The sequence below is a fragment of the Dermochelys coriacea genome, chromosome 1 (assembly GCF_009764565.3).
Source record: "Dermochelys coriacea isolate rDerCor1 chromosome 1, rDerCor1.pri.v4, whole genome shotgun sequence".
Classification (NCBI taxonomy): domain Eukaryota; kingdom Metazoa; phylum Chordata; order Testudines; family Dermochelyidae; genus Dermochelys; species Dermochelys coriacea.
This window is the reverse complement of record NC_050068.2, coordinates 327,003,580-327,031,408: the sequence shown is the minus strand read 5'-3', so window position 1 is coordinate 327,031,408 and position 27,829 is coordinate 327,003,580. Positions and strand designations below refer to the sequence as shown.

The window sequence follows — 27,829 nt, the reverse complement described above, 5'->3', positions numbered from 1 at the left end:
CTGGATCAGAATCTGCTATGCTACTGTAGTGAATATCCAGAAGAACTCTTACTTCAGTGGAGTTCTTTGTATTTCCACCCGCGTAGCTGTGAACAGAAATCTGACTCACTCTCCCTGGGAAAAGGATGAGTTGAGCTTTAATGTACTGCTAGTACTAAAGAATGTTGGTTGAAGTGACAGAGTTAGTGTACTAATTCATGAAATAACAGTGCAGTAGAATATTTGTAATTCTTAACAACAGCTAGGAACAAGAGAGTAGATTTCTGAGCTCTGCAACTTAGCAAGTAATCAACCAGTTCAAAAGAATACATTATATAATGTACTTTGTTCATCTACATGAGGAGCCTAGTTAGCTACTTATTACACTAATAAATGTTCTAGTATATTTGATTAAATAAGGAGGCCTCAGTAGCATGAAGACTCACAACAGTGTTCTGCTCTTACCTTTGTTGGGAAGTTGGGAGAGGCTGCTTGCTTCTGTGTATGAATGACAGATGGAGATCAAATTATCCAGTTACTGTTTATAAAAATTCTTGGGTAAATAGATGAAAGTCAGGATATAGTTTAAAATGGTGATCTGTAAAGGAAGGCTCAAGAATTTCCTCCCCCCTCCCTTTTTTTTTAATGTCCACTCGCAACGTTCCTGTAATTTCAAATAACTTTTTTTACTTTCCCCTTCTTTCCTAATTTATATATACTCTTTCTCTTCTCTGGTGTCTTTGTAGATGAACCTACTATAAGGTGGGTGCACTAGTGGCTGGTAAACCGTACGCAGAGTAGTTATTAGTGGTTTCACGATCGAACTGGAAGGGCATGTCAAGTGGGGTCCTGCAGGGATCTGTCCTAAGTCTGATTCTATTCAATATCTTCATAAATTATTTGGATAATGGGATAGAGAATAAAGTTTCCAGATGATACTGAGCTGGGAGAGGTTACAAGTGCTTTGGAGGGCAGAATTAGAATTCAAAATGATCTTGATAAAGTGGAGAAATGTTCTGAATTAAATAGGATGAAATTCAAGAAGGACAAATGTAAATTACTACACTTAGGAAGGAATAATCAATTGCACCAATACAAAATGGGAAATAATTGCCTAGGAAGGAGTACTGCAGAAAAGGACCTGGGGGTTACAGTGGATCACAAACTAAATACATTAAGTCAACTATGTATACTGTTGCAAAAAAAAAAAAAAAAAAGTGAATATCATTCTGGGGTGTATTAGCAGGGGTATTGTAAGCAAGAAATAAGTAATTCTTCCACTCTACTCAGCACAGATAAGACCTCACCTGGAGTATTGTGTGGGGAAAAATGTGGACAAATTGGAGACAGTACAGCGGAGAGCAACAAAAATGATTAAAGCTCTAGAAAACATGACCTATGAGGAAAGATTGAAAAAATTGTTCTTGTTTAGTCTGGAGAATTGAAGATTTGAGGCGGGGACATGATATTTGTCTTCAAGTATAAAAAGGTTATAAAAAGGAGGGTGCTGAAATGTTCTTCTGTTCAGTGGTTAAGGAGAACAAAATTCAGCATTCTATCTTCTAACAGTGGCCAATGCCAGGTACTTCAGAGGTAATGAACAGAACAGATAATCAAGTGATCCATCCCCTGTCACCCAGTCCCAGCTTCTGGCAAACAGAGGCTAGGGTCACCATCCCTGCCCGTCCTGGCTAATAGTCATTGATGGACCTATCCTCCATAAAAAGAACAAGAGTACTTGTGGCACCTTAGAGACTAACAAATTTATTTGAGCATAAGCTTTCGTGGTCTACAGACAGCCCATCGATGAAGTGGGCTGTAGCACACGAAAGCTTATGCTCAAATAAATTTGTTAGTCTCTAAGGTGCCACAAGTACTCCTTTTCTTTTTGTGGATACAGACTAACACGGCTACTACTCCTGAAACCTATCCTCCATGAATTTATCTAGTTCTTTTTTGAACCAGAGGACAGGACAAGACGTAATGGGCTTAAATTGTAGCAAGGGAGCTTTAGATTCAACATTAGGAAAAACTTCCTAACTGTAAGGGTATTTAAGCAATGGAACAAATTACCTCTGTTACTGGAGGTGTTTAAGAGCTAGTTAGACAAACACCTGTCAGGGATGGTCTCTAGATAATACTTATTCCTTTCTCAATGTAGGGGACTGGACTATGTGACTTATTGAGGTCCCTTCCAGTCCTACATTTCTATGATTCTATGATTCTTTTTAAATGCTAGTGGCTTTAACATTCATGAATAACTCAACAGTAACAAACCAATATTTGTACTTCTATGATGGAGGGGAAAAATAGGTATCATTTTCATATTGAGTTTTCAAGTAATGATTGAAGATGATTTTGGAAAGTATCTAGTGTGTCCTTTGGATAATTTTCCAGGAATGGGAGAAAGCTTTTTAGTAGATAATGGCTGAAGTTTTAATCTAGAAACTGAATATAGTCTATAGTCATTCTGTTCACAGAAGCCTTTAGTCTTTCTTGTCTATGTTTTTTAACCTCTTGTGTTTCTTTCTGTTAGATACTCAGACTTTGTCGTTCATGAAATAGGAAAAGATGGGTGCATAAGCCATTTAGATGACTTTTCTGTTCCAGTGGATGATGAGGTAAATTTTGAGTAGCTTTCAGAAATGGCTAGAAGATTTTTTAAATTAAGTCACTAATGAAATCTTGTTCTGACTGTGTTGTGTGAGTTACTGTTATTTTATATATATTAGGATCCTTCAGAAGAAATATTTACAGTTTTGTCAAATGAAGACAAGCAGCATTTAGAAGAGCTCCAACTTTTTAAGAACAAAGAAACCAGTGTTGCCATAGAGGTAAAATGGTAAAACAATACAAAGGACTTGGCTAGCATGTCCTTTTTGCGGAAGGAGATGGGTGTGTGCATGGAAACTAAATGCTAGGTATACAAGGAGTTTGTTGAGCTTTATATCAGAGTAGGTGATGCTGAAAACTTGTAAATTTAGGACTTGATCCTGCAAAGACTTACAAGTGTACTGAACTATGCGAGTACTCACCGTGGTTTCACTGGGACTATTCACTTGCATAAAATTAAGCACATGCCTAAGTGTTTGAAGGATTAGGACTAATGCAATATTTAGGTTTTCAGTGTATGAGTATTTTATAGAATGATTATGTACAAGGGATTAAACAAACATGCACTTTGATGAAAGAATGTTTCCAAGGATAGCATGTGCTGATTTAATAGAAGACAGTGAATTTGACTTTCTACAATAAGAAGGAAAAAGGTACAAGAAGAAGAGTTTTGTGGCTATTTTTAAATAACACAAATATGAATAACTGCTGAGCTGAATTGGGGCAAAAATTTGGTTTGGGATTAATAAGCATCCATACATTAACATTTTTTGTTTTCACATCTAGTTGTATAGCTTCTATACAGATGTGCACTCAAGACACACAGTTTGGATATAGTCATCATTCAGGTAGTGAAATTTGGCTAAGAATAAAACTGATGAATTAAAAAATGTCATTGTGTTTTTTATTTGTGAAACATCAGATTCAGGGTTTGTAGCTGAGTTATGTATATATCTCTTTATGAATTAATTATAGCAAGTAGGATGTGTCCTTTAAAGCATAGTCAGATCATGTTTTCTTAAGGTTGGTTTTGAACAGAAAAATGATTTTTTTGTGTTTAAAAACAAACAAAAAAACAAAAAGATATGTACACAAGGCCAAAAAAAGAAGTATTTTTGTGTGACAATTTTCTTTGTTAAATATAGGTTATTGAAAACACTAAAGAAAAAAGAACTATTATTCACCAGGCTGTGAAATCCTTGTTTCCTGGATTAGAGACGAAAACAGAGGACCGAGATGGGAAAAAATACATTGTTGCTTACCATGCTGCTGGAAAGAAAGCACTGGCAAGTGAGTTTGTTACTGTCTCCATCATTTCATATTGCAAAGTTGAACTACAATTTAAAAACAAAATGTTTAATTAAAGTTGCATAATACTTCAGACAAGGAGGTATGTTATAATTTGGATTTGGAGGCTGTTGCATGCTTCTGTACTGATTCATCCAGTATGTTACTTCTAAATGGCACAGGGCATGAGGTTTACATGTTAGGTATGCTGAAATATATTAGTGTGGGGGTTTTTGTTTTTTCTTCAAACCATTAATCAAGTAGATTGAGTAGCAAATGTAAAGTTGTTTTACTGGGTTTATGATAAGTGAGAAGTATTAGTACGTGAAGAAGACTTGCTGGCAGGGGGGACGGGACGGAACGGACTATAACAGTTTTCAAATATGTTAAGGGCTGTTTAAAGGGTGACAACTTGATTGATTGATTGCTTTCCATGTCCACTGAAGGTAGGCCAAAAAGTAATGGGCTTACTCTGCAGCAAGGGAGACTTAGGATAAAATTCTAACTATAAGGGTAGTTAAGCTCTACAGTAGGCTTCCAAAGTAGGTTGTGGAATCCCCAGTATTGGATGTTTTTAAGAACGGGTTGGACAAACACCTGTCAGGGATGTTCTAGGTTGGTCCTGCATCAGCATAGAGGGCTGGCTCTTCCAGCCTACATTTCTGTGATTCTCACTGAGTGCCAAATAGACAGCATAGGAGTGTATGTTTGTTTTTATTGTATAATTATTGTCTAAATATAGACCATGTGAACCTAATTGGATCCAAATTAAGTTGTCACAATCATACAATTAGGAATTCCAAATTTCCTCTGTGTTTATACAATGCATAACACAGTGGGGTCCTGGTCTGGGACTAGGGTTCCTAGATACTATGGTAATACAAATAATAATAAATTCAATGGGTGAAATTCTGGCGTCACTAAAGTCAGTGGCAACCCCTCTTTCATTTCAGTGGGGCCAGAATTTATCCCAACCTGTTTACTACCTTTCAGAATTACATCTTTTATATAAATAATATATGAATATATTTCCAGTAGCAACTCTTCTCAAAGATAGGATCTCTTTAAAATAGCTGAACCTGCTTCTGCTTTCCAGTTAATGACAATCCTGTGCTTTGCCAAAATTAAAGTTATAAGCAGAAAACTGTCTGTATCCATCATCAGTTATAGGAACTGCTTTTGTAGTAAGAATAATGATGGACTTGGTAGTATCAAGGTAAATAACTTAATATGTTCCAAAGTATTTTGGTAGTCTAATTATTTTGGGGCACATCAGTATTGGTATACAAATATGTAAAACATTGTTGCCCATTATCTGACACTTTTGACACGTTGGCAAATTGATATTAAATCTAAAGGTTTGCCTAAACATAGAATTTCACCAGTTTAACTCAAGATGTGGGGCTTTTATAAACTGATTTAGTTAAAATTAGTATGATAGGCTGTATGGATGCTCTTATTTTGGTTTAAATTAGGCTTATTTCAGTTTACCTGAAGTCAGTTAGGAACAGGTTTAAGATAAATTGTATCTCATTGCCAGTAGATGGACTCCAGCATTTGTAATGCAAATTAGATAGGGGGTACACATTTATTTTAGATAAAAGTATATTTTATTTAAACTTTTTCTTAAGCAAATGTAAAAGTCTTTTGCTACGTGGTAGAGTATTTAAAGTATCAAAAACTTGGAATAAATTATTATTACATGTGTAAGGTTTATCATATTAACTGTGTCAAGTTAATCCTATGGTTGCATGCTTTGTGCATGGAGTACGTTTACTTACAAGTACAAAAAGTAATCTCCAAACAAATCCTGGTCTCCTTTGGATTATAATAGTCTTCCTCAGTTTGCCCTGTTGATGTTTATGTTCCTTAACCATTGTTACAACAAATTGCTTGTATTAAGTTGAACAACTATAACTAAAAGGTACCTTACAAATAGGATTGGTAGATTTTAACTGGCCTCCATTTTAAAAAAAAAAAAAGTATTTTTTTAGAGGAAAAATCTTTTCTGGACAACTTCATACGATGCAGTAGGACTTAATGTGTTTTAAACTTAGATTCTTAGGCCCTGATCCTGCAAACATATTTACATTTGTAAGTTCAGTGACTACCCGTGTGCAAAATATTACTCAACATGCATAAATGCTTGCAGAATGGGGATACTGGCTCTTTGGGACATGGACTATATCTAAGTCTTGCATATGTGCAGTGACTAACACATGGGGACTAAATCCTGAATGGGGTCAGTGGGCAAGAAACACTTGCAATATTTAGTAACCTATTCTTACATGAGAAACATGATGAGGTATGCTTGTGGGGATAAGGGTTACAAGAATGTTTTCTAACTCACTAAATTGCAAGTGCTTTTGTATGTGTGGTATTTAGAGTACTTCAGGCATGGACTTATTATTACTTAAGTAACTTGTTGGCAGTGCTGTCCATCATTGTTCACAGTGAAGTTTGTTGTACCTCTGATTGAAACTTTCCGTATATTTACTGTTTGCCTCTGCACGATTCCATCACATAACCATCCAAATCACTGTCACCAACCACGTAATTGTTGGATGCTATAGAAGTCTACACAATAAACAATCATAACCATAAACCTGCATGTTCACCTCTAAAACCCTTCAATAGTTTAAAAATTAAACATTGCTCTTTTGTGCTCTTTATGCTATACATTGGGACAGAGGTCAGAACTGCAACAGGTAAGATATGTTGGTATTTCATGGTGGTAAAATGAAATGCCAACCATTCAGACACACTAAATAGTGAAAGCATTGGCCAAACTAACAAGAATTAAATATAAAATCTATGTATAAGCAATGTTAAGTTTTCACAGAAAGTGACGAGGCTGATGCTGCACCCTTCACACATGCAGTTACGGGCTTCTGTCTTGCAAGTCACTTGATGCGGACCCAGTAGTTCAACCACATGGAATGGCTTTCAGGACCATGGCTGGATTAAGGCATAGGGATGAGTGAGATCCTGGCCCCATTGAAATCAATGTTGAAACTCCCTTTGGTGTCAGTATGGCAGGATTTCACTTCATAGTTTTATGTTTAGAATCCCAATTCCCAAAGTCATGTGAGTTTTTTACATTAGATTAATAGATTTCATTAAAAAAACAAACAAGTTTTTAGCCCTTGTGGTTGCAATAAAAAGCTTGAAAACATGAATCAAGTGATGCAGCAATGTCTGCCTGAATGTGCAGATAGCCTGAAGCAATACCTCTGAGAGGTATGAATTGTCTTATTCATCTCAATGGGGTGTTGACTCCAAGACCCATTGATCTGGGAGGCTGTGACAACACCACCCCAGCAGAGGACTGTATGTGCAGCAGGAGAAAGAGAGGGGAGGCAGCTCCACCCAGCTATCCATGTAATGTGGGCTGTGGTGCCATTTCTGCTTCTCTGGCAAGGGAGAGACTCCAGCCACCCCACTCCAAGGGGGATGGATGGGGCCATGGCACGGGCATGGGGTTGTAGTAGCAGATGGTATGGTGTGTGCTTAGGTTCCTGGTTTTGATCAGAGCTGGTGTTTTTGAAAGAAATCCAAATGAAAGCATGCAAAATTGAGCAATTGATGCATTATGGAGAAACTTTCAACTTGGAAATGATTCTCTCTGTGAATCATTTTCTTTGTTTTTCCCCTTGTCCTATTTTAATGACAGAAATTTTTGTGCAATCTTTGTTTTTTAAACCTAATTTGCTACTTTAACGTTATAATTTGTACAAGAGTAAATTGAGATCACAGAGGATTGATGACTTCAGAAGGAGAATAAGCAGAAGCCAGTGAACTCCTAACAAAAAGACTGTGGACCATATCATTAATATTATGAAGAATTTTTTTGTTTCAGTGGAGACTTCGCTTAAACATTGATGGCCAGTACAGCCCATGGTTTGCATACAAATGTTCCTGGTATTTTTTTTTTCCCCGAGGGAGATAGAGGCAACTCTGCTTGTGTTCTCTCTAAATACTGTAGTACTCCGTATGAGGCGTTATCTTTCAGTGAGGAGTTATGGCTGATGATATTGCTTCCTTAAAAAGAAACACCAACTCCTCTTTCAGGCTTTTGTCAGTTTTTATAAAAAAAAAAAAATCCATATTTTAAACCTAGGCCTTTCCTACAGGAGATAAGTATTTTTTGGTATAACCTAAAATGTTAATTTAAACAAAGATTAGTAGTATGTATAAAACCACCACCACCACTCCTCCCACCCATGTGGACACACCTTATACTGGAATAAGAGTACTTTTTTTCAATTTAGCTTTCATTGCCTGGGAAGGGGTTTAAGATAAAATGAAAAAGACACTATGAGAGTGTCCACATGGTGGTTTTATACATGTAAAACTTTTCCATTTAGACAAGCTGTTAGTTTTTAGTATTTAATTTTCTTATGTGCCTTTTATTAAAAAAAACAACAACCCCAAAGGGCCGGTTCCTACGCCCACTGAGGTCAAGTGCCTCTTGTTGGCCTCTGTGGGAGAAGGATTGGGCCCACAATGATAGATGATATGCAATGCACATTTATCTTTGAAAATGTTACTGTGCAGTAATGACTTTTTAATATTTTGGCAGTCTTGCTTCCCTTTCTATGAAACCAAAAATGATTAAACAAGATCATGAACCATATTTTAGACTAGAGACACATTACATAACTTGAAAATTTCCAAGGTGAATTTGAATTATTCATTAATTTAGAAAATTGGCCCAAATTTAACTCCCTTCTGAGTCTTTGTTACCAAACTTAACCTCAAAGTGAATTCTTACCAATTATAAAGCCCTTAAATTTTGTATATGATATAACCCAAGCTTTAGTGTTGCATGCACAATGCTGTAGAAATAAATAATACATTATTAATGCTATCCTTAAAATAACATAGTTTGCTTTTTGTGAAGAATATAAAGGGCTTGCTTGATCCAATGACCGGTGGAGTCTTCCCATTTGGTTCAACAAGCATTGCATCAAACCCAAAGTGCTGGACGTTGTTCAAAGTGAAGTTACTGGTAAAACTTGGGTTTACTTCAGTCGGAATGAGATTGGGGTTGTGGCAACAAATAAACCACTGGGAAAATATTCCAACAGGAGGACACTTTCTTTTGTCATGCAACTCCTGGTAATGTTTGTGCTAAAATCTTGTATTGCAGTATAAATTTACACCACAGTGGATCTGCAGAAAGTGCATTTTTTCATACTTCATAACTGCCAGAGAAACAAGGTGGGTGAGGTAATCTTTTACTGGACCAACTTCTTCCATTCAGTACTTTTATTTTCTTAAGAAAGAAACAGATGGAAGCTAATTGAAGTCACTGAGAGTCACGTGTTTGTTTGAAAATGGAAACTGCTGTGGCAAGTAAATGAACCCTGTTTGCAAATGAGGATAACAACTGATAACGTAGTTTACAAATTGTCCTTTTATATGTCTTAACTCCTTTTGTTTTAAAGATCCAAGAAAACATTCATGGCCAAAATCTAGGGGAAGCTACTGCCACTTTGTATTATACAAGGAAAACAAGGATACAATGGATGCTATTAATGTACTATCAAAATTTTTAAGGTAAGAATATTATTTTGTTGCTTTGAGACGCAACAAAAACTACTAAATATTTAATGTAAACATTCTGCTTTAAAATCCGTATGCCAAAACCACACAGGAAATGTATTTTCACAATATATTTAGTAACTGCAAAATATTTTTGTTTTAGAAGGTCAAATTTGAAATGCTTCGCTATGTTAAGAAAATAGTTCTAAACAATAAAAAATGGCATACTGTCAGGCATGCTTTCAGGCTTGGTCTTCTCTGAGGGAAAGATGTGTGTTTGACTGCCTAACTTGCATGAAGACTACAAACTGCCTTGTATTCACTAGGATTTTACCTTGAGTTGGTGCATTCTTAACTGAAGTTAAGTGTTCACTTTTATTCTCAGGGCTAGTTTATACTTGAAACAGTACAACGGCCCAGTTGCAATGCAGCAGCTGTACTGCTGTGGCAAGTGAGTGTAAACCCTACCTAGCCCAATGGGAGAAGTTCTCCCATTGGTGTAGGTAATCCTCCACCTTGAGAGGCAGTACCTAGGTCGATGGAACAATTCTTCTGTCGATCTAGCACTGTCCACTCTGGGGTTAGATCGGCTTTACTATGTCACTCATGGGTGAGGATTTTTCACACCCCTGAGCGATATAGCTGGGTCAACCTAACTTTTTAGTGTAGACCAGGCCCCAGTGAAGACCAGGCCATGCAGCATATCTTTTACTTTAAGGATTTTAAATGTGCAGTTATCCAAACATACAGTTGATGTTCTTAAAAATATTGTTGTGGTCATTCATATGCCAATCAGTTATTGTACCCACTGCATTTGGGGCAGTTAGTTCAGATTAAGGTGGAGTGTAAACTTTAAAACACAGTACCTCCATGTGTAAATAACTGTAACTGAGATTTTCCTTTCTTTGTCCTGTCCTAATCATTGTAACTCCTTTTTCTGTGAAAGGTAGGTGGTGACCAGTCTCCCTCTGCTTGCTGTGAGGGATTCACCAGTCACATAAGCCTTGGCTTTCTGCCTTTCTTTGTGGCCAAGCAAGCCTTTGTGTATTTGTCCTCCCACCCCCATCAGTGACAGTCCACACTTATAAAACAGCGAGTGAGAGTTCACAATCCAAGCTTCTGAATGTTTGGCTCTGAGAAATCAGCACCACCGTGGTGAAGGTGGTTCTTGTATTTGAAAACCAGGATGCCTGGGAACATGCTACTCTAGCGGTTCATGCAGAGCTTGATAGAGATTATGCATGTAATGGCAATAGTGCTACCACCTGGTATGCACAAGTGGGATAGCAGGGAATTTACTGACAGCAACATTTCTCTTATCCTGCATGGAGTGCAAAGGAAAATGACCATGTTGAGAAGGAAAGAAACAGTTAATGGAAACGGAACAATATTGAAGTGCACTGACTATATGCTTATATGAGTATAGTGTTCGGTATACAGATAGCCACAGATAGAGATAAATGCACTGTTTGAATTTCACACAGAAAAATAGGCATGCACTGAGGGTTTTTTTTAATAGTGATTGATTGTTGTGCATTATTCCATTGAATTTTTTTACTTTATACATACACACACACACACAAAGCAAATTATTCAAAGTAACAGTGACAATACTGCCTATACGCAAGAGGACTCCTTTATGATTGTTAAAGTAGAACCTCAGAGTTACGAACACTGGAGTTTCAAACAGACAGGTCAACCACACACCTCATTTGGAACCGGAAGTACGCAATCGTGCAGCAGAGACCAAAACAAAAAAACAAATACTGTTCAGTACTGTGTTTAAATGTAAACTAACAAAAAATAAAGGGAAAGTTTGACAAGGTAAGGAAACTGTTTCTGTGCTTGTTTCATTTAAATTAAGATGGTTAAAAGCAGCAGCAAAATTGTATTAAGTCAATGTTAAGTTGTAAACTTTTGAAAGAACAACCATAATGTTTTGTTCAGAGTTACAAACATTTCAGAGTTATGAACAACCTCCATTCCTGAGTCTTCATGACTCTGAGGTTCTACCATATTTGCTAACAAAATGTATGGTAACTTTCCTGCCTTATAATAATGCCATATACAGCAATAGAAAATATTATATATATAATGGGGTCAGGTTCCAGTCCAGCTTGTGTGGAGATTGTAACTTCAAAATTCCCTATTTTTGTGCATGTAAAATCTAATAAAAAAGTTGTTAGTTTAGTTTTTTGTATATAATATGCTAGTGAGATTACAATTGATCTTTGGCCTGATTGTATGGGGCTTGGGTCTCCTTCAGTATCAAATCTGATATTTTCATCACTGTTTGTTTTTGTTTTTTTAAGAGTTAAGCCAAATATATTTTCCTACATGGGGACCAAAGATAAAAGAGCTATTACAGTTCAAGAGATTGCTGTTCTTAGGTAAGTGAAAATATGTTGCAAGTAAATTCTTATTACAAGGTAATTTGGCTGTCTTAACAAACATTTAAGAATCTTGTATAATATATAGCGCACGTAAAACATGTTGGTTTATTAAATATAGTATGTGCACTCTTTATTTTGTTCATCAATAGCATGGACTTTGTTTAAGATAGGTTAGCTTTACATAGAGAAAACACTATTGCATATCAAACAGAAGTTGCAGAGTCAGGTCCTGATTCAGCAATGCACTTAAGCGTGTGCTCTAGTCTCTGTACCAAATCAGGACCACAGTCACTAAACAAATGTTGTAGATACTATGGAACCCTTTTATTTCAAGAAGAGTTATACAGTAACTGTTTATCTTGTAAAACCAGTGGTACTCAGGCTACAGCTTGTGAGTCATATGTAGGTTGCAGGGGTCCATTGGTCTGATTGGAGCTGCACCTGATCTGAGACGCATAGTAAGCAGACACATAATGAGCAGAGAGTTGATCACAGGACTGCTCCCATGTTATATAACCCTTGCAAGATATCAGAAGGATGCTGAGTGGTGGTGTGGAACCCACCTATCTGTTGTTAATGTGATCCACCCTGTCACTGGGAACCCATCTTCTTCCTTCACTACCCAACTCCCTCTGAGCATTCAGGAAGGAGAACCAGAACTGCTCCTTGCTCCAAGGTGAAGAAAGAATGAGGAGGAACAGCTCCTTCCTTGGTTAAATGGTAAAAACTTTAACATAGAGGTAAAGTTGTTGGTAACAGCTTGTGCCCTTCCAGAACATTGAGTTAGGCAAAACTCTTGAAAATCAGGACATATGGTGTTAGGGTAAATGCCACATTACCTTAACTCTGCTTCCTCCCCTCCCCCACTTGGAGCTGGCAATAGCTACTGGGAATTACCGTGTTAGAGGTAGCCATAGCTGTACTGAATGGTGGAGGAGGTATGTGGGACAGTTTGGTCTCTGATATTGGAAGATCTGGGTCTGAGCCTGAGCCCCTCCCTCTTTCCACAGTGTGTTATCAAAGGAAAATGGTTCATGTGTACCTGAGGCTCCACTCCGCATCATTGTGATACAGAATTGCATAGATGGTGTCAGTAGCAGGGTACTGCAGCCTGCTTGCCATGGGTATTGCCAGTAATGAGGTGGGAGATGAGAGCAGTCTGTGAATTTTATGATGGGAATGGAAAAGTCTAGGTTTAGGTGGTATCCTGCTCAGAGGACAGAGTTAAGGTTACATGGGCATTTACCTTAACTCTGTGTGTGTTGGGTTTTCAGAAGTTTGAGCTTGACTGGATTCACGTTCTGGGAGGGCATGAGTTATTTCCGGCAACCTTAACTCTGCATTAACAAAGTGTTTTGCTTGTTTAATTATTGTTGGTTTTTTTACCATTTTATTGCCCACCCCTTTTTTTTTGAACAGAAAGAAGTGTTGGTAGTTAATGGTTGTTTAGATAGTTGTAGTGTAGCCATAGCCTTGAGAACGCCATCATTTTCAGTGGCGCAGCTGTACTCATTTTGGTGAAGATGCTCTATGCCGACGGGAGAGAACTCTTCTGACAGCTTAATAACCCCTGCCTCCGTGAGAGGTGGTAGCTATGTTGGGAGGAGAAACTGTCTATACTGGCACTTAGGTCAGTATATCTTACTATCTCTGCAGATTTTAGAGGACTTAGAATCTAGTTTTAAACAGGAAGCCGGTCTTAACCTTTACTATAGCAGAGCTTGTGCTCTGCTATAGTATACTCCCAGAACTAGCCTAAGAGGGAGAGATGCAATTGGATGGAGTCTCTGAAAATCACAAAACAGTGGTGTGGTTCTTTTGACATTGCATTGTAATATTGCATCAAAAAATTAAGATGTACCATAGTATAGTAGCCTTGTGTGTATACATTTATCACAATACAACATTTGGAGACCATGTCATGACTCTTTTGTGGCTTTTTGCAACCCCATTGAATAACTATGGGACTCTTAAATTTAGAGGTTCCCAAACTGATCTCCATAGAGAAAACAGATTATGTTATTCAGCTGTTACAATTTGGCATGTATACATGTGTACACACACACACACCCTCTGAACACACACACACACACACACCCCCTCTGAACAGAGTACACCATACAATCTGGTTAAATGAGATTACCTGCTTGAGTGTGGAGCTTAGTAATTTGTGGGTCTATCTGATGAATCCCACACTTTGAAGAACAAGTGCATCAACTGATGATCATACATATTCTAGATTGAGTCCTGAGAGATCTCTAGAGCCTGTTGATCCTGCACAGAAGTGTGGGGTGTTTCTTGGGGACCAATTGTTAAATATTCTAATAAATTACCTTTGCAAGTTATTTTGTGTACAATGGTGAAAGGTGGCGATAACATGCACATTGAGGGCTATTGATGAATAAGGACCCAGGATGAAACTCCCCATACAAAGAATTAAAGGGCTAATCTGTACTACATTATATAGCTGCACCAGCAAAGCCCCCTAGTGGAGATGCATCTTGTACTGGCTTTTTGCTGGTATAAGACGTGTCTCTTTAGAGGACTTTTTGCCAGAATAGCTGTGTTGTTTATAAGTCTGATTAGTCCTGTCGGAGAGCAAGGTTGTTCCCTCAGCCCCATCGTTTTCAATTTAGCATGGAGCTACTCATTCAAGCCATCTCCAGCAGTCTAGGCAGTTTTAACCTGTATGGCAACAGCGTGAATATTCTGGCCTACACGGGCTATCTGATCCTGATCGCAGACAACTCTGAGTGTCTCCAGCAAATGCTCGACATCATCAGCCAGGCTGCCAACTGGATGGGACTCCGCTTCAGTGCTAGGAAGTGCACATACTTGCATATCGATGGCAGTAGAAGGGACTCGGTCCATACAACGCCTTTTCAGATCGAAGGTGAACCTATGATCTTCCTCAAGGATGGGCAAGTGTACCAATATCTCGGCATGCCAATGGGTTTCTGCATCCAGCAGACACCTGAAGATACCATTGTGGAGATCCTCCGAGATGTGACTAGGATCAACTCCTCCCTACTGGCACCATGGCAGAAGATCAACGCCTTGAACACCTTCCGGATCCCCCGGCTCTCATTCATCCTGAGGGGATTTGCCGTGGCGAAGTTCCTCTGAACAAGGCAGACGGCATCACCAGGCAGCTAGTGAAGAAGTGGATGTTTCTTCCCCAGAGAGCCAGCAATGAACTGGTGTACATCTCGAACAGGCAGGGCGGAGCCAACGTTCCTAGTATGGTGATCTGTGTGACATTGCAGTGATCACTTCTGCCTCCTGACGTGCCTGGATGTCATGGTGAGGAACATTGCAGAAAATGCTATGTGGGATGTCATCAAGAAGTGAATCACCAGGACTCCCTCCAATCAAGATGTTGCCACCTACCTGAGTGGCTCACTGGAAAGCGAATTTGGAAGAGACTGGGGAGACTTTGCTTCACTCTGGACTCATGCTCTCAATGCTACACAATGACTGGAGAAGTATATTGGCTGCCGCTGGACGTGGTGGAAGGAACGCCAGGAGCTGGGAGTCCTAGTGCCACAGGTGAAGAATGCAGAGCACACAATCCTCACTGCGAAAGCTAGAACCATGCTGGAGAGGACCCTGAAGCATGCCATCCGCTGCCAATACATGGAAATCCTGAAACAGAAGCCGAATCAGGGCAAGGCGTTCGAGGTGACGTGCAAGTGGGACGCCAGCAACCACTTCCTCCCCACGGGCAGCTTCACCCGATTTGCCAACTGGAGGTTCATCCACAGGGCTAAGCTCAACTGCATTCCACTGAACAGAGCCGTCAGCCATGGGAATCAGGACAAGTGATGCATGAAGTGTGGCTATGCCAATGAGACATTACCCCATGTCCTGTGTAGCTGCAAGCCCCATTCCAGAGCTTGGCAGCTATGACGCAACACCATCCAAGTTCGCCTAGTCAAAGTCATCCTGCCACCCATATGGCCGTGAACTCCGCCATCCCTGGAACAGACAGCCAACTGCGACTGGACATGATCATCACCAATGAGGACCAGAAGATCATGATGGTGGATGTCACAGTGCCTTTAGAGAACAGGACCCCGGCCTTCCACAATGCCCGAGCTCGAAAGATGGAGAAATACGTCCCCCTCTGTCCAAAACCTTGAGAGCCAAGGGCTACCAGGTTCAGAGACATGCACTGATCGTTGGAGCCCTGGGCCCATGGGACCCCAATAACAAGTGAGTGTTGAGAGAATGCAAAATTGGTCAGTGTTACGCTCGGCTGATGTGGCAACTCATGGTGTCAGACACCATTAGGTGGTCAAGGGACATTTACGTAGAACACGTCACCAGACATTGGCAATACCAGGAGGGATGAGCTGGAGTGCCGATGAGAAGCCCAGTCAGGAAAGTCTCTGAAATACTTTCCTCCTGGATTGTATTTTCTAAATGGACAACCTACCCTAAATTCTCGATAACTGAGGGACAATCGTCACTCATTGCTATATTAGCTTTCCGCAACCAACTCTCTGTATAACTTGTCATGAGTAATGTACCCGAATACTTGGATGCTAATATCTAAACTGTATTGTTAAATTTATTCACCTAAATGTAGGTTATTGCTGATTATGCACTATATGCATCTTATGACTTTTAAAACAAACTTTGTATTTGTGACAGGTTTCAGAGTAGCAGCCGTGTTAGTCTGTATTCGCAAAAAGAAAAGGAGTACTTGTGGCAAGTCTCTAAGGTGCCACAAGTACTCTTTTTCTTTTTGTATTTGTGGATAATCTAAGCACTCTACCCAGATATACAGATGCTCTTTTCTTAACCTGTGTACTATATAATTTTTTAACATTAGCTTTAATAAAAATTTTAATTCCCCCACTCCCACTCCTAACCAACATAGTTATGCCAGCAAAACTCTGTAGTGTAGACCTGGCCAAAGATGCACTCACATTTGTCTGGCACTTAAAGCTTGGAGGTTCTGTTTGTTGCAGAGCATCTGCACAAAAGGAGGGTGGGTGCCCAGTCCTGGGTTGCCGTTCTACGTGCAGCCTTGGACCAGAGAAATGGGAGGAAAAGGGGCACATGTTGAGCAGTCAGAGTGGAATGTAGGCTTGTAGAGAGACAGAGGCACAAGACCAGGGGTGGGCAAACTTTTTGGCCCGAGGGCAACATCTGGGTATGGAAATTGTATGGCAGGCCATGAATGCTCACAAAATTGGGGATTGGAATGTGGGATGGGCTCAGGGCTCTGGCTGGGGGTGCTGGCTCTGGGGTGGGGCCAGAAATGAGGAGTTCAGGTGTGGGAGGGAGCTCTGGGCTGGGGCAGAGGATTAGGGTGCGGGGAGGGGTGGGTGGGGCTGGGGATGAGGGCTTTGGGGTGCAGGAGGGTGCTTTGGGCTGGGACTGAGGGGTTTGGAGGGCAGGAGGGGGATCAGGGCTGGGGCAGGGGGTTGGAGTGCAGCCTCCGTGAGGCACTTAGCTCAAGCAGCTTCTGGCAGCAGTAACATGTCCCTCCTCCAGCTCCTACATGGAGGTGTGGCCAGGCGGGTCTGCATGCTGCCCCATCCGCAGGCGCCGCCCCTGCAGCTCCCATTGGCCACGGTTCCTGGCCAATGGAAGCTGCAGGAGTGGCACTTGGGGTGGGGGCAGTGTGCATAGCTCCCTTGCTGCCCCTGTGTATAGGAGCCAGAGGGGGGGACATGCCGCTGCTTCTGGGAGCTGTGTGGAACCACAGCATGCACGGAGTGGGGCAAGCCCTGACCCCGCTTGCTGGCTGGAGCGGAGCAAGCCCTGGACCCTGCTCCTCGGCAGGAGACTGAGGGCTGGATTAAAATGTCTGACAGGCTGGATGCGGCCCCTGGGCCGTAGTTTGCCCACCCCTGTACTTGACAGTTGCTTCTGTAGCAGGGGAGAAGCGCTAGATTTTAAAAACAGAGTACAAAAAAAATGATTAATTGATGTCTTCCTTCTAGGATGCTTTGTTTTCTTGCTTCTGCCTTATAACCCCAAATTATTCACTTCTCCAGTTAGACTGAACATTTCTCAATACCCATTAAGTTTCCTGTAAAGAGACAAGTAAAAGCTGGGATTGACATCCTGGGAGCGGGGGATGTGCTTAGCTTGCTGCTCAAGTAAAGACGTTGTGACAGGGTCAGGCCAGATGGCTATAGGAGAGTAATCGAAGGCAGATATATTAGCCCCAGGCTAAGTAGGTCCCTTTTCCCTGGGTAAGGTAACAGGGAAGGTTCCAGAACAATCAGGAACCTTCTGGAGACAATTAAGACAGGCTGATTAGAACACCTGCAGTCAATCAAGAAGCTGCTAGAATCAATTAAGGCAGGCTAATCAGGGCACCTGGGTTTTAAAAAGGAGCTCACTTCAGTTTGTGGTGTGCATGTGAGGAGCTGGGAGCAAGAGGCACTAGGAGCTGAGAGTGAGAATATGGACTGTTGGAGGACTGAGGTGTACAAGCATTATCAGACACCAGGAGGAAGGTCCTATGGTGAGGATAAAGAAGGTGTTGGGAGGAGGCCAGGGGGAAGTAGCCCAGGGAGTTGTTGCTGTTGCACAGCTGTTCCAGGAGGCACTCTAGACAGCTGCATTTCACAGGGCCCTGGGCTGGAACCTGGAGTAGAGGGCGGGCCCAGGTTCCCCCCTAATCCTCCCAACTCCTGGTCAGACACAGGAGGAGTCGATCTGGACTGTGGGTTCAGAAAAATGGCCAAGCTGAGGGCTGCTGTGAAGCTCCAAGGCGAGCAAATCCACCAATAAGCGCAAGACCCACCAAGGTAGAGCAGGAACTTTGTCACAACTTATACAATGCCTGTAACCATAAGTAGGATTGGCGTGCTTGATTCTAAGTTCAGTACACTGAAATCTCTAACTTGCATAATGACAGGGTTCAGAGTAGCAGCCGTGTTAGTCTGTATCCGCAAAAAGAAAAGGAGGACTTGCGGCACCTTAGAGGCTAACAAATTTATTTGAGCATAAGCTTTCGTGAGCTACAGCTCACTTCATCGGATGCATGCAGTGGAAAATAGAGTGGGGAGATTTTAGCCTCTAAGGTGCCACAAGTACTCCTTTTCTTTTTGTGAAATCTGTAAGGATTCCTATATCCACCCAGTCTCAGCCATGCTTTCTGTAAGTGTTTGAAAACAGTTTTGTCCCCTCTGTACTAGCAACTTAATCATTTTCAAACGCAAGTTCAGGGGGGATAATATTTTTTATTGATAGCATTTTTCAGTAGTGGTCAGATCCCTTGTGACCTAAACCTGAGTTCTGCCTTAGAAGGTGTAAAACTTTGTCCTACAGTGCTCATGTGCTCTGTTCGCAAAGCATTCTATAGCTTCTGTAAGGGTTTGTCTTCACTGCAGAGCTAAGTTGTGTGTCGTTCCGACTCCCACTTCCATCCACACACAGAGCTCTCTCATTCAAGTTTAATGGTGTTTTCGGGCCTCGACTACCTGGCTTATTGGAGGCTGTGGGTCAGCGGTTCCCAAATTGGATCATAACCCCAGATGGAGTCGTGGCAATCCCTAGTGTGCGGAGAACGCCATTTTTCTCCGCATAGCGTGACCTCACATGTACATGAATGTGAGGTCACAATGCATGGAGGATGCCATTTTGCTTTATAAAATGGCATCCTTTGCACAGCATGACCTTGCATGCACCATACATATGGGGTCATGCAGTGCAGAGGACAAAATGGTGTCCTCCATGCTAGGGTGCTTGAAGGAAATAATTCATCAAAATGTGGTCATGGTGGCAAAAATTTTGGGAACTCCTGCTGTAGCCTAAAGCCTGAGTTGTGCTTTCAGGCTGGTAACAAGCCCACTTTGTAGTGAGGATGCAGACTAAATCATTCATGCTGATAAGGCCTTCCCAAGTTTCCCCTGCCCCCTTGTGTACTTAGAAGAATAGACAAGTTCTCCCACAATTCCATGGGAAAGGGAAGAGCATGAATAAGCATTGGGCAAACATAACTTTGTATTAATATTTTTTGCCAATCAGTCTTCCAACATAGGTCCCAGGAAACTTGTTGTTGACATAGCTTTGTCAGTAGTGGATTAGTTTTCTTGTGTAGATGGGGATTGAGAATAATGTGCCCTATCCTTTTAGATGATTCATTTAGAATATTTTTTGGAGGCAATACACAAAAAGCAGAGAAACTAAGGGAGTTATACTCCTGTTTCTTGTAATGGTGTTTTAGCTTGAAACCCTGGCATTTCCATAAATACTTACCCATGAGCTTTTCTGAGAGTAGCTTGGTCACTGTCTTCTTTTTTTTTTTCTTTTTAGAATCACTGCACAAAGACTTGCTCATTTGAACAAATGTTTGATGAACTTTAAGTTGGGAAATTTTAGTTACAAGAACCATCCGCTGAAATTGGGAGAACTGCAAGGGAACCATTTCACAGTTGTTCTCAGGTAAAATGCTGCTATATGCCAGGACTTTACCATTGATGGCCTTCTTAATCAAGTCAGAGTTTTTCAGCTATAAAGTAGGGAGGATATCAGGGGATCTGAGACTACTTTTCTACTACTCTGAAACTTTTCTCAATCAAGGTGTGGGGGAGGGAACTTGCTGGATTCAGGAAATGCTGTACACAATTTATGTTGACTTTTAATACTGATAATGACTGCTTTCAGGAGCCTAAGAGTACAAGTTCAAACTGATCTGATGGCTGTAATTTGAGATGGTTTTACTGTTGAGTGGATTTTTAAAAATAATTTTGTGTTAGAAATATAACAGGAACTGATGATCAAGTACAACAAGCAATGCACTCTCTCAGGGAAATTGGATTTATTAATTATTATGGAATGCAAAGATTTGGAACCACGGCTGTTCCTACATATCAAGTTGGAAGGTATGGGTTTTTTTAAATAATTGATGATTTTATTGTGTGTACTAAAGAATCATATTTTGAAATGTGTATCTTTGTATAATGTTACATCTGGCATGCTTTGTTTGTTTGTTTATTCTCTGGAAAGCTTCAGTCATGATATTGTGTGCCAATTTTAACTTTAGCATCAGGAACGGAATCTATGTAAGCAGCTGTAGCAGTTGTCTTGCACGATATTGGCTGTAGATGAAATGTAAAATTTATAGAATATTTTGGTTTTCAGAGAACTTAAGTATATCCCTAAAATCTGTTCCTGTTTTAATAATAGCTAATGAATTTTGTTTCATTCTAGAGCTATTCTACAAAACAACTGGAATGAAGTAATGGATTTAATATTAAAACCACGGCCTGGAGGTAGGTTCTAAGAAATATTTTACACATAATTGAACAGAACAGTATTTATGGAGGGAAGGTTAAACTTTTTTTAATTGAAGTGCATATAGACATTCATATTTCTGTATACAGTAAACTTTGTCAGCACTGGAACTGTCCTTTCTGTTTAAAAGCTTTCAGCAAGCTCTTAACAACAAACCATTGTTGATGGTCTGGATCACCCCCTCCTGTAGTAAAAAAGCAACTGGAAGGGGACTTCTTGTCTGAGTATCTTGGTGGGGATTTCTTTGTAGAGATTTCCTGAACATCTTCTTGTGGGTTGTGCAGGATTACCTTTCCCATGGAAAAACTACTCCACAACTTGAACCTCAGCATCAGCTCTGCCTTTAGCAGTATCCCATCTGCCACTCCCTGGCAGAGCAGCTGCTCTTGGGCTGAAAAGGGATGCAAAAAAGTTAACACAACCTGGGGCTGTTGTTAACTCTTTTTGGGAAGCTGCATGGGACCAGAGGGAGGACAACCTGCATCCTACCCATACTTCATTCCTTCCTCTTGTGTGGACCTCATGGTGGACAGAATGCTCTCAGCAGGGTCTGGTCTGGTGAGGAGTGAGGGGATGGTCCTGGGGAGATCCTGAGCCATGAATTCATGGAGGAGAGGAGATCCATGAACAGATTTTAGGTAGGGGGATAATCTGGGTTCACGTAGCTAAAGTTGATGGTGAGGGGCACAATATAAGTCCTTCAAAATGTAGAAAGTTTGTTTTCTAGAAGATAATAAGGTGATAACTAACAGTCAGCATGGATTTGTCAAGAACAAAACTTGTCAAACAAATGTGATAGCTTTCTTTGACAGGGTAACAAGCCTTGTGGATTGGGGGAAGCGGTAGACGTGGTATATCCTGACTTTAGTAAAGCTTCTGATACTGTCTCACATGACCTTCTCATAAACAAACTAGGGAAATGCAACCTAGATGGAGCTACTATAAGGTGGGTGCATAACTGGTTGGAAAATAGTTCCCAGAGAGCAGTGATCAGTGGTTCACAGTCATGCTGGAAGGACATAACGAATGGGGTCCCTCAGGGATCAGTTCTGGGTCCAGTTCTGTTCAATATCTTCATCAATGATTTAGATAATGGCATAGAGAGTACACTTCTAAAGTTTGCAGATGATGCCAAACTGGGAGGGGTTGCAAGTGTTTTGGAGGACAGGATTATAATTCAAAATGATCTGGACAAATTGTGGTCTAAAGTAAATGGGATGAAATTCAATAAGGACAAATGCAAAGTACTCCACATAGAAAGGAACAATCATTTGCACACATACAAAATGGGAAAAGACTGCCTAGGAAGAAGTACTGCGGAAAGGGATCTGGGGTTCACAGTGGACCACAAGCTAAATATGAGTCATCAATGTAATGCTGTTGCAAAAAAAGCGAATATCATTCTGGGATTATTAGCAGGAGGGTTGTAAACAAGACACGAGAAGCAATTCTTCCGCTCTATTCTGCGCTGATTAGGCCTCGACTGGAGTATTGTGTCCAGTTCTGCGTGCCACATTTCAGGGAAAATGTGGACAAATTTGGAGAAAGTCCAGAGAAGAGCAACAAAATTGATTAAAGGGCTAGAAAACATGACCTACGACAGAAGATTGAAAAAATTGGGTTTGTTTAGTCTGGAAAAGAGAAGACAGGGGACGTAACAGTTTTTAAGTACATAAAAGGTTGTTACAAGGATGAGGGAGAAAAAGAAAAATTCTAAACCTCTGAGGATAGGACAAGAAGCAATGGGTTTAAATTGCAGGAAGGGAAGTTTAGGTTGGACATTAGGAAAAACTTCCTAACTGTCAGGGTGGTTAAGCACTGGAATAAATTGCCTTGGGAGGTTGTGGAATCTCCATCATTGGAGATTTTTAAGAGCAGGTTAGACAAACACCTGTCAGGGATGGCCAAGATAATACTTAGTCCTGCCATGAGTGCAGGTGACTGGACTAGATGACCTCTTGAGTCCTATGATTCTGTGCTCAAAAGGGCATCTTCCATTTTAGCCATGGAATGCATATTAGCAGGTAGTAAATATTAGGTTTTATAGGTGGATTTATGTACCAACAACACTATTGAACAGGAGTATATTTTAAATGTACTTTAACCAGTTATATTTACATGTTTGTACGTTTGCTTTAAATTAGTCACATCATGTGTCCTGTACTCCTGCTACATTTTAACTACAGGTTAACAAATGAGTCATGTGTTCCAATAGAGAATCTAGAAGACTTTGACTCTTTTTTTTTTTCTTTTAAATAACTTTCACTAAGACATATAAGCACACTAGTTGCACTGTTTTTTTTTTTTTCAGCTACATTAATATTTTAAATCAACTTGAATTTTTTGTTTTGCAGTTAAAATGTTAATCTTAAATTATTGTTACAGCTGAGAAAGGATATTTAGTTAAATGCAGAGAAGAGTGGGCAAAGACTAAAGATCCAGCTGCAGCCCTCAAAAAACTGCCTGTAAAAAGGTGTGTGGAAGGACAGCTTCTACGTGGACTTTCAAAGTATGGACTGAAGAATATAGTCTCTGCATTTGGCATAGTGAGTGTAAAAAGGTTGAGGTTTTTTGTCTGTGTGTTTTTTATTTTTGTGGTGTTACACTACATTTTAAATGGACTATGTATAAACCTCTTAAATCCATCCATTCCTCTCCTCTGTGTTCCCTTGAAGTACTGTCAGATTGTCTACTGAGGGGCCCAGACTCAAACTGATGTATAATGAATAACTTGGGTGTTTCCTATTAATGCACATGGATGAAAGAATGGAATTCTAAATGTAGTTGCATGCTAATATGGAAGCTGTATGGTTACTTAAACTCATCTGAATTATATAGGTATCTGTGACTTGTGTGTAAGATTTAAGATCAGATTTTCTTTGTGCCTTTAGAGAATCAAATCAAATTAACAGTGAGGGTAATTAGCCATTGGAATAGGTTGACAAGGTATGTGATAGAATTGGCATCACTTTTAAGTCCTGATTTAAAAAAAAAAAAACTATTTCAACCTTGGATTACTGGGCTTCACACAGGAATTACTTAGTGAAGTTTCATGGTTTGTGTTACGCAGGAGGGAAGACTGAATGGTCTTATTGGTGCTCAAGACCTACAAATCTATGAAAAATAATTAAGTACTCCTTTACAATGTTGAAAATGGGACTCATGTCTATATCAACAATACACTTGGCAAACTGTTACACAAAATGAAAATATGAGCTTTATGTATTGAGGGGATAATGCATACTTTTTTTTCCCTTCTTTACAAGTAAATTCCTCTCAAATTAAGACCAGAAATGTAGTATAGAAACCAAACACCTGCATGTTAACTCTGTGACTGGAAAAATGATTTGTTTCAATGTTTATCCATTAAGTGTGGCTGGGTGGTGAAAGTAACTAAAGACACCTATTATTCAGTTAAACATTTTTCACCTACAGATACCAAGGAATAATCGTTTGATGTATATTCATAGCTATCAGAGTTACATATGGAATAACATGGTGAGCAAGAGAATAGAAGAATATGGACTTAAAGCTGTATCGGGAGACCTTGTACTTAAAGGAGGTAAAATAAACTTCAAATCATTGTTGCTTTGCATGATTTCTTTTTAAACTTTAAAGACTGTTACACCTTTCTTTAAGAAAATTGTGTTAGTAAATGAAGATACAACACATTTGCTTCATCCATCTATAGTCAGATACCTTTAAATCAAGAACTTTATTTTTAAATTCAATTAACAGTAGATGCCTGTGACAGAAAAATGTCATACCTATGTATTTTAAATAGAAAACTGTTTGTTTGAATTTTAGGGACAGGTCTTCATATTGAAGAGGCAGATGTTGACAATTATACTATCCATGATATAGTGATGCCATTACCTGGGTTTGATGTTATATATCCGAAGCATAAAAGTAAGTCCTTCTTATTTTTCACGATCACTTAAAACTTAATTTGAACTAAGAGATTTTAAGTAGATTTAATTTTCTTTAAATATTTCCTTTTCTTGTAGTCGGTGATGCCTACAAGGAAATGTTAGCAGCTGACAACCTTGACATCAGCAACATGAGACATAAAATTCGAGATTATTCATTATCTGGAGCATACAGAAAGATCATAATTCGCCCCCAGAATGTCAGATGGTAAGTAATCGTATACAGCTAAATTCCCTGTAAGCTGTGCAGCAGCCTATTTAGCACCACGCAGGTGCTCAGGGAACCCACCCGGGGACCAGCTGGGAGAGGGGTGCCCCTCCCCCAGCCCCAACCTAGCCTGGCACCCAACCTGTGGTGGCTGAGGTGGCCCAGAACTGCCGTGGCCAGACACCCCAGCCCAGAGCTGCCCCAGTGCCCCCAGCCTGGACCAGACAGAGCCGGGGGAGGGGCACCTAACCTGGGGCCCTAGCCCTGGAGCTGCCACAGAAGGGAGAGGCGCCTCGCTCCTGAAACCCAGGTGCTGTTGGGGGGAGAGAGAGCTGGGGGGGGAAGGTCCTCTCTCCCCACAGGAGCATCCTCGTGCACCCCAAACTCCTCATCTTTGGCCCCACCCCAGAGCCTGCACCTTCAGCTGGAGCCTTCACACCCCTGCACCCCAATTCTCTGCCCGGAGCTGTTATACCAATAAAATAAAAAACAGCAGGATCTTATTAAAGAGGATAAGGCAAAATGCCACATTTATTGTGAATACAGAAAGAATCCCAGTAAGCAGTTAGTTATAGCTATAACATTCCATTCAATTTCATATTTATTCTCACACACACACATACGTTCTGCAAGGTTGTTATCATAGTTACCAGCCTTAGAGTTGCTTGTGCCAAGCCACTGGCCAGATGGCCTGGACACGAGCAGGGCCTTGTCAGATGCACATCTGATGCTCCTGGAAGTTGATTTGCAGAATCAGACCCCAAAGAACTCAGTCCCTTGGTTTTGTTTTTATAGGTCTTTGGTCTAATACAAGTCTATGGAGGTTGCTTTATCATGCTGTTGCTGAATCAGTCAGCAGATGGCACATTCCTGACGGCTCCATGCTGCCAGTTGTTGTTTTGTTCTTCGGTTCTCCCATCCTTGAGGCTGTTGGGTGGATTCCAGTCCGCCCTCCGGGGGTCCTCTGGTTGTTTCCACTTGACGCTTTCTTCGGCCCCTGGACACTGGATTCTTAGGCTGGCACCTCCCTGATCATTCATTTATTATCCACACCAAGCATCCATCCACATACATCCTCTATCTCTCTATTTTAATTTCAGTTGTTAACAGAGCGAGATAAATACAATAAAAGGGTGGGGAGTCTGTGTACTGTTTCTGTTACAAAGTATTGCTTTGAGAACAGACTCTGTTTTAGGATGTACTAACACAATTAGCAGCTTGCAAGTTTCACACAGAGAAGGAGAGAAATAGTAAAACCAAAAAACCAAAAAGCAAGAGACCTCTTAATTAGTAATACCCTGGAATTTAAACTATGGGGAATCAAACCTATTTGTGATTTTTAATACAGAAATTCTTTAATATGATCCAACACAGCCCTGAGCCCCTCACCCTGGCCCCACCCCAGAGCCCGCACTCCCAGCCGGAGCCCTCACACTCTGCACCCCAACCCTTTACCGCAGTCCTGAGCCAGACACATGAATTTTGTTATGGGCACCAATATGAAGGTCATGTGTCACACATCACCTCCATATTGGGGCCCATAACAAAATTTATTCCGGACGTGGGTGGGAAAAATTAGAGGGAACACTGAATACAGTGAAATGTATTTGGAAATAATAGGATGTCCCCAGAATGCATGCAGCGGAGGATTGCAAAAGTGCTGGCGAGCATTGGTCTTATGTGTAGCTAGGCCATGATCAGTACTAGTTTGTAGGCAGGAGCAGTAGATAAGGATCTTTGTACCACACACACTATGCACAGACCAGTAAGGCATAGGTCCCACTGCTTCACTGGTCCCCTGGCTCTGATCTGCTGTGGGACACTGTGTACTAACACTGGAAGTACTGTGGATTCTTCTTTGAGTGATGGTCCCTGTTGTATTCCACTGAGGGTTATGTGCATCCCCCTACACACAGCATAAATGTAACATTTCCCACTGTACTTCGAGCCTAGGATGTCCACAGAAAGGTAGAAGAGCAGGATTTGGTCCTGATACATTTTAGCAAGAGTCTCTCTCTCTCTCTCTCTCTTTTTTTTTTTTTTCCATCTTCAGTCAAGCAATTAAAATAAAATGCAAGGTTCTGAATATGAGAGAAGTAAAATTATTGACCAGGAATATGACTGTTAGACTTGCCCAAGATAATTTGTAGACAGTAAATCATGTAGATTAATATTTGCAACCCCCAAAACCTGTTGTGGGGGGGGGGGTGTTTTGTTTTTTAATCTTAGCAATTTATTTTGAGGAAAAGTTTAGTCTCAACCTCTTTCTTAGACTGGCATATGAACAAAAAGTATATGAAAGGTTGTTTACACATTATTATTAATTATGGCTTATCTATTAAAACCTTATTACTGTCACACGTACAGACCAGAACCAGGATCAGTGCCCTCTTATGCTAGATACTGTACAAAACAGGCAGACATGATCTCTGAAGAGCTTCTGGTCTAAGAGGATGAGAACTATACACAGGGTTTGGGATGGGGGGCAATTAAAAGATCTCTTCAGTGTAGCCATTATACACTGGATGACTTCCTATGATGTGGCTGGAGAGGAAAAATAGAGTATGTACTTAATCCAGCCATGAAGAAGTTCAAATACTTTTTAAACA

At 40.5% G+C, this 27,829-nt stretch overlaps 1 protein-coding gene across 5 annotated transcripts in view; it reads left to right on the top strand.

The window, feature by feature from the left end:
* Positions 1–27,829, top strand: part of PUS7 (pseudouridine synthase 7) — a 43,707-nt gene that overhangs the window by 11,980 nt on the left and 3,898 nt on the right. For 4 of the 5 annotated variants that reach the window (XM_038381214.2, XM_043497219.1, XM_038381189.2 and 1 more), the window contains 13 exons: positions 2,516–2,600; positions 2,712–2,813; positions 3,738–3,882; positions 6,570–6,587; positions 9,330–9,441; positions 11,739–11,816; positions 20,103–20,231; positions 20,546–20,671; positions 21,000–21,061; positions 23,469–23,629; positions 24,519–24,645; positions 24,891–24,992; positions 25,091–25,220. In XM_038381214.2, the coding sequence (XP_038237142.1) occupies positions 2,516–2,600; positions 2,712–2,813; positions 3,738–3,882; positions 6,570–6,587; positions 9,330–9,441; positions 11,739–11,816; positions 20,103–20,231; positions 20,546–20,671; positions 21,000–21,061; positions 23,469–23,629; positions 24,519–24,645; positions 24,891–24,992; positions 25,091–25,220 (1,377 nt within the window). The remainder of the gene's footprint in view (positions 1–2,515; positions 2,601–2,711; positions 2,814–3,737; positions 3,883–6,569; positions 6,588–9,329; positions 9,442–11,738; positions 11,817–20,102; positions 20,232–20,545; positions 20,672–20,999; positions 21,062–23,468; positions 23,630–24,518; positions 24,646–24,890; positions 24,993–25,090; positions 25,221–27,829) is intronic. The other variant, XM_038381198.2, reaches the window with a different exon arrangement.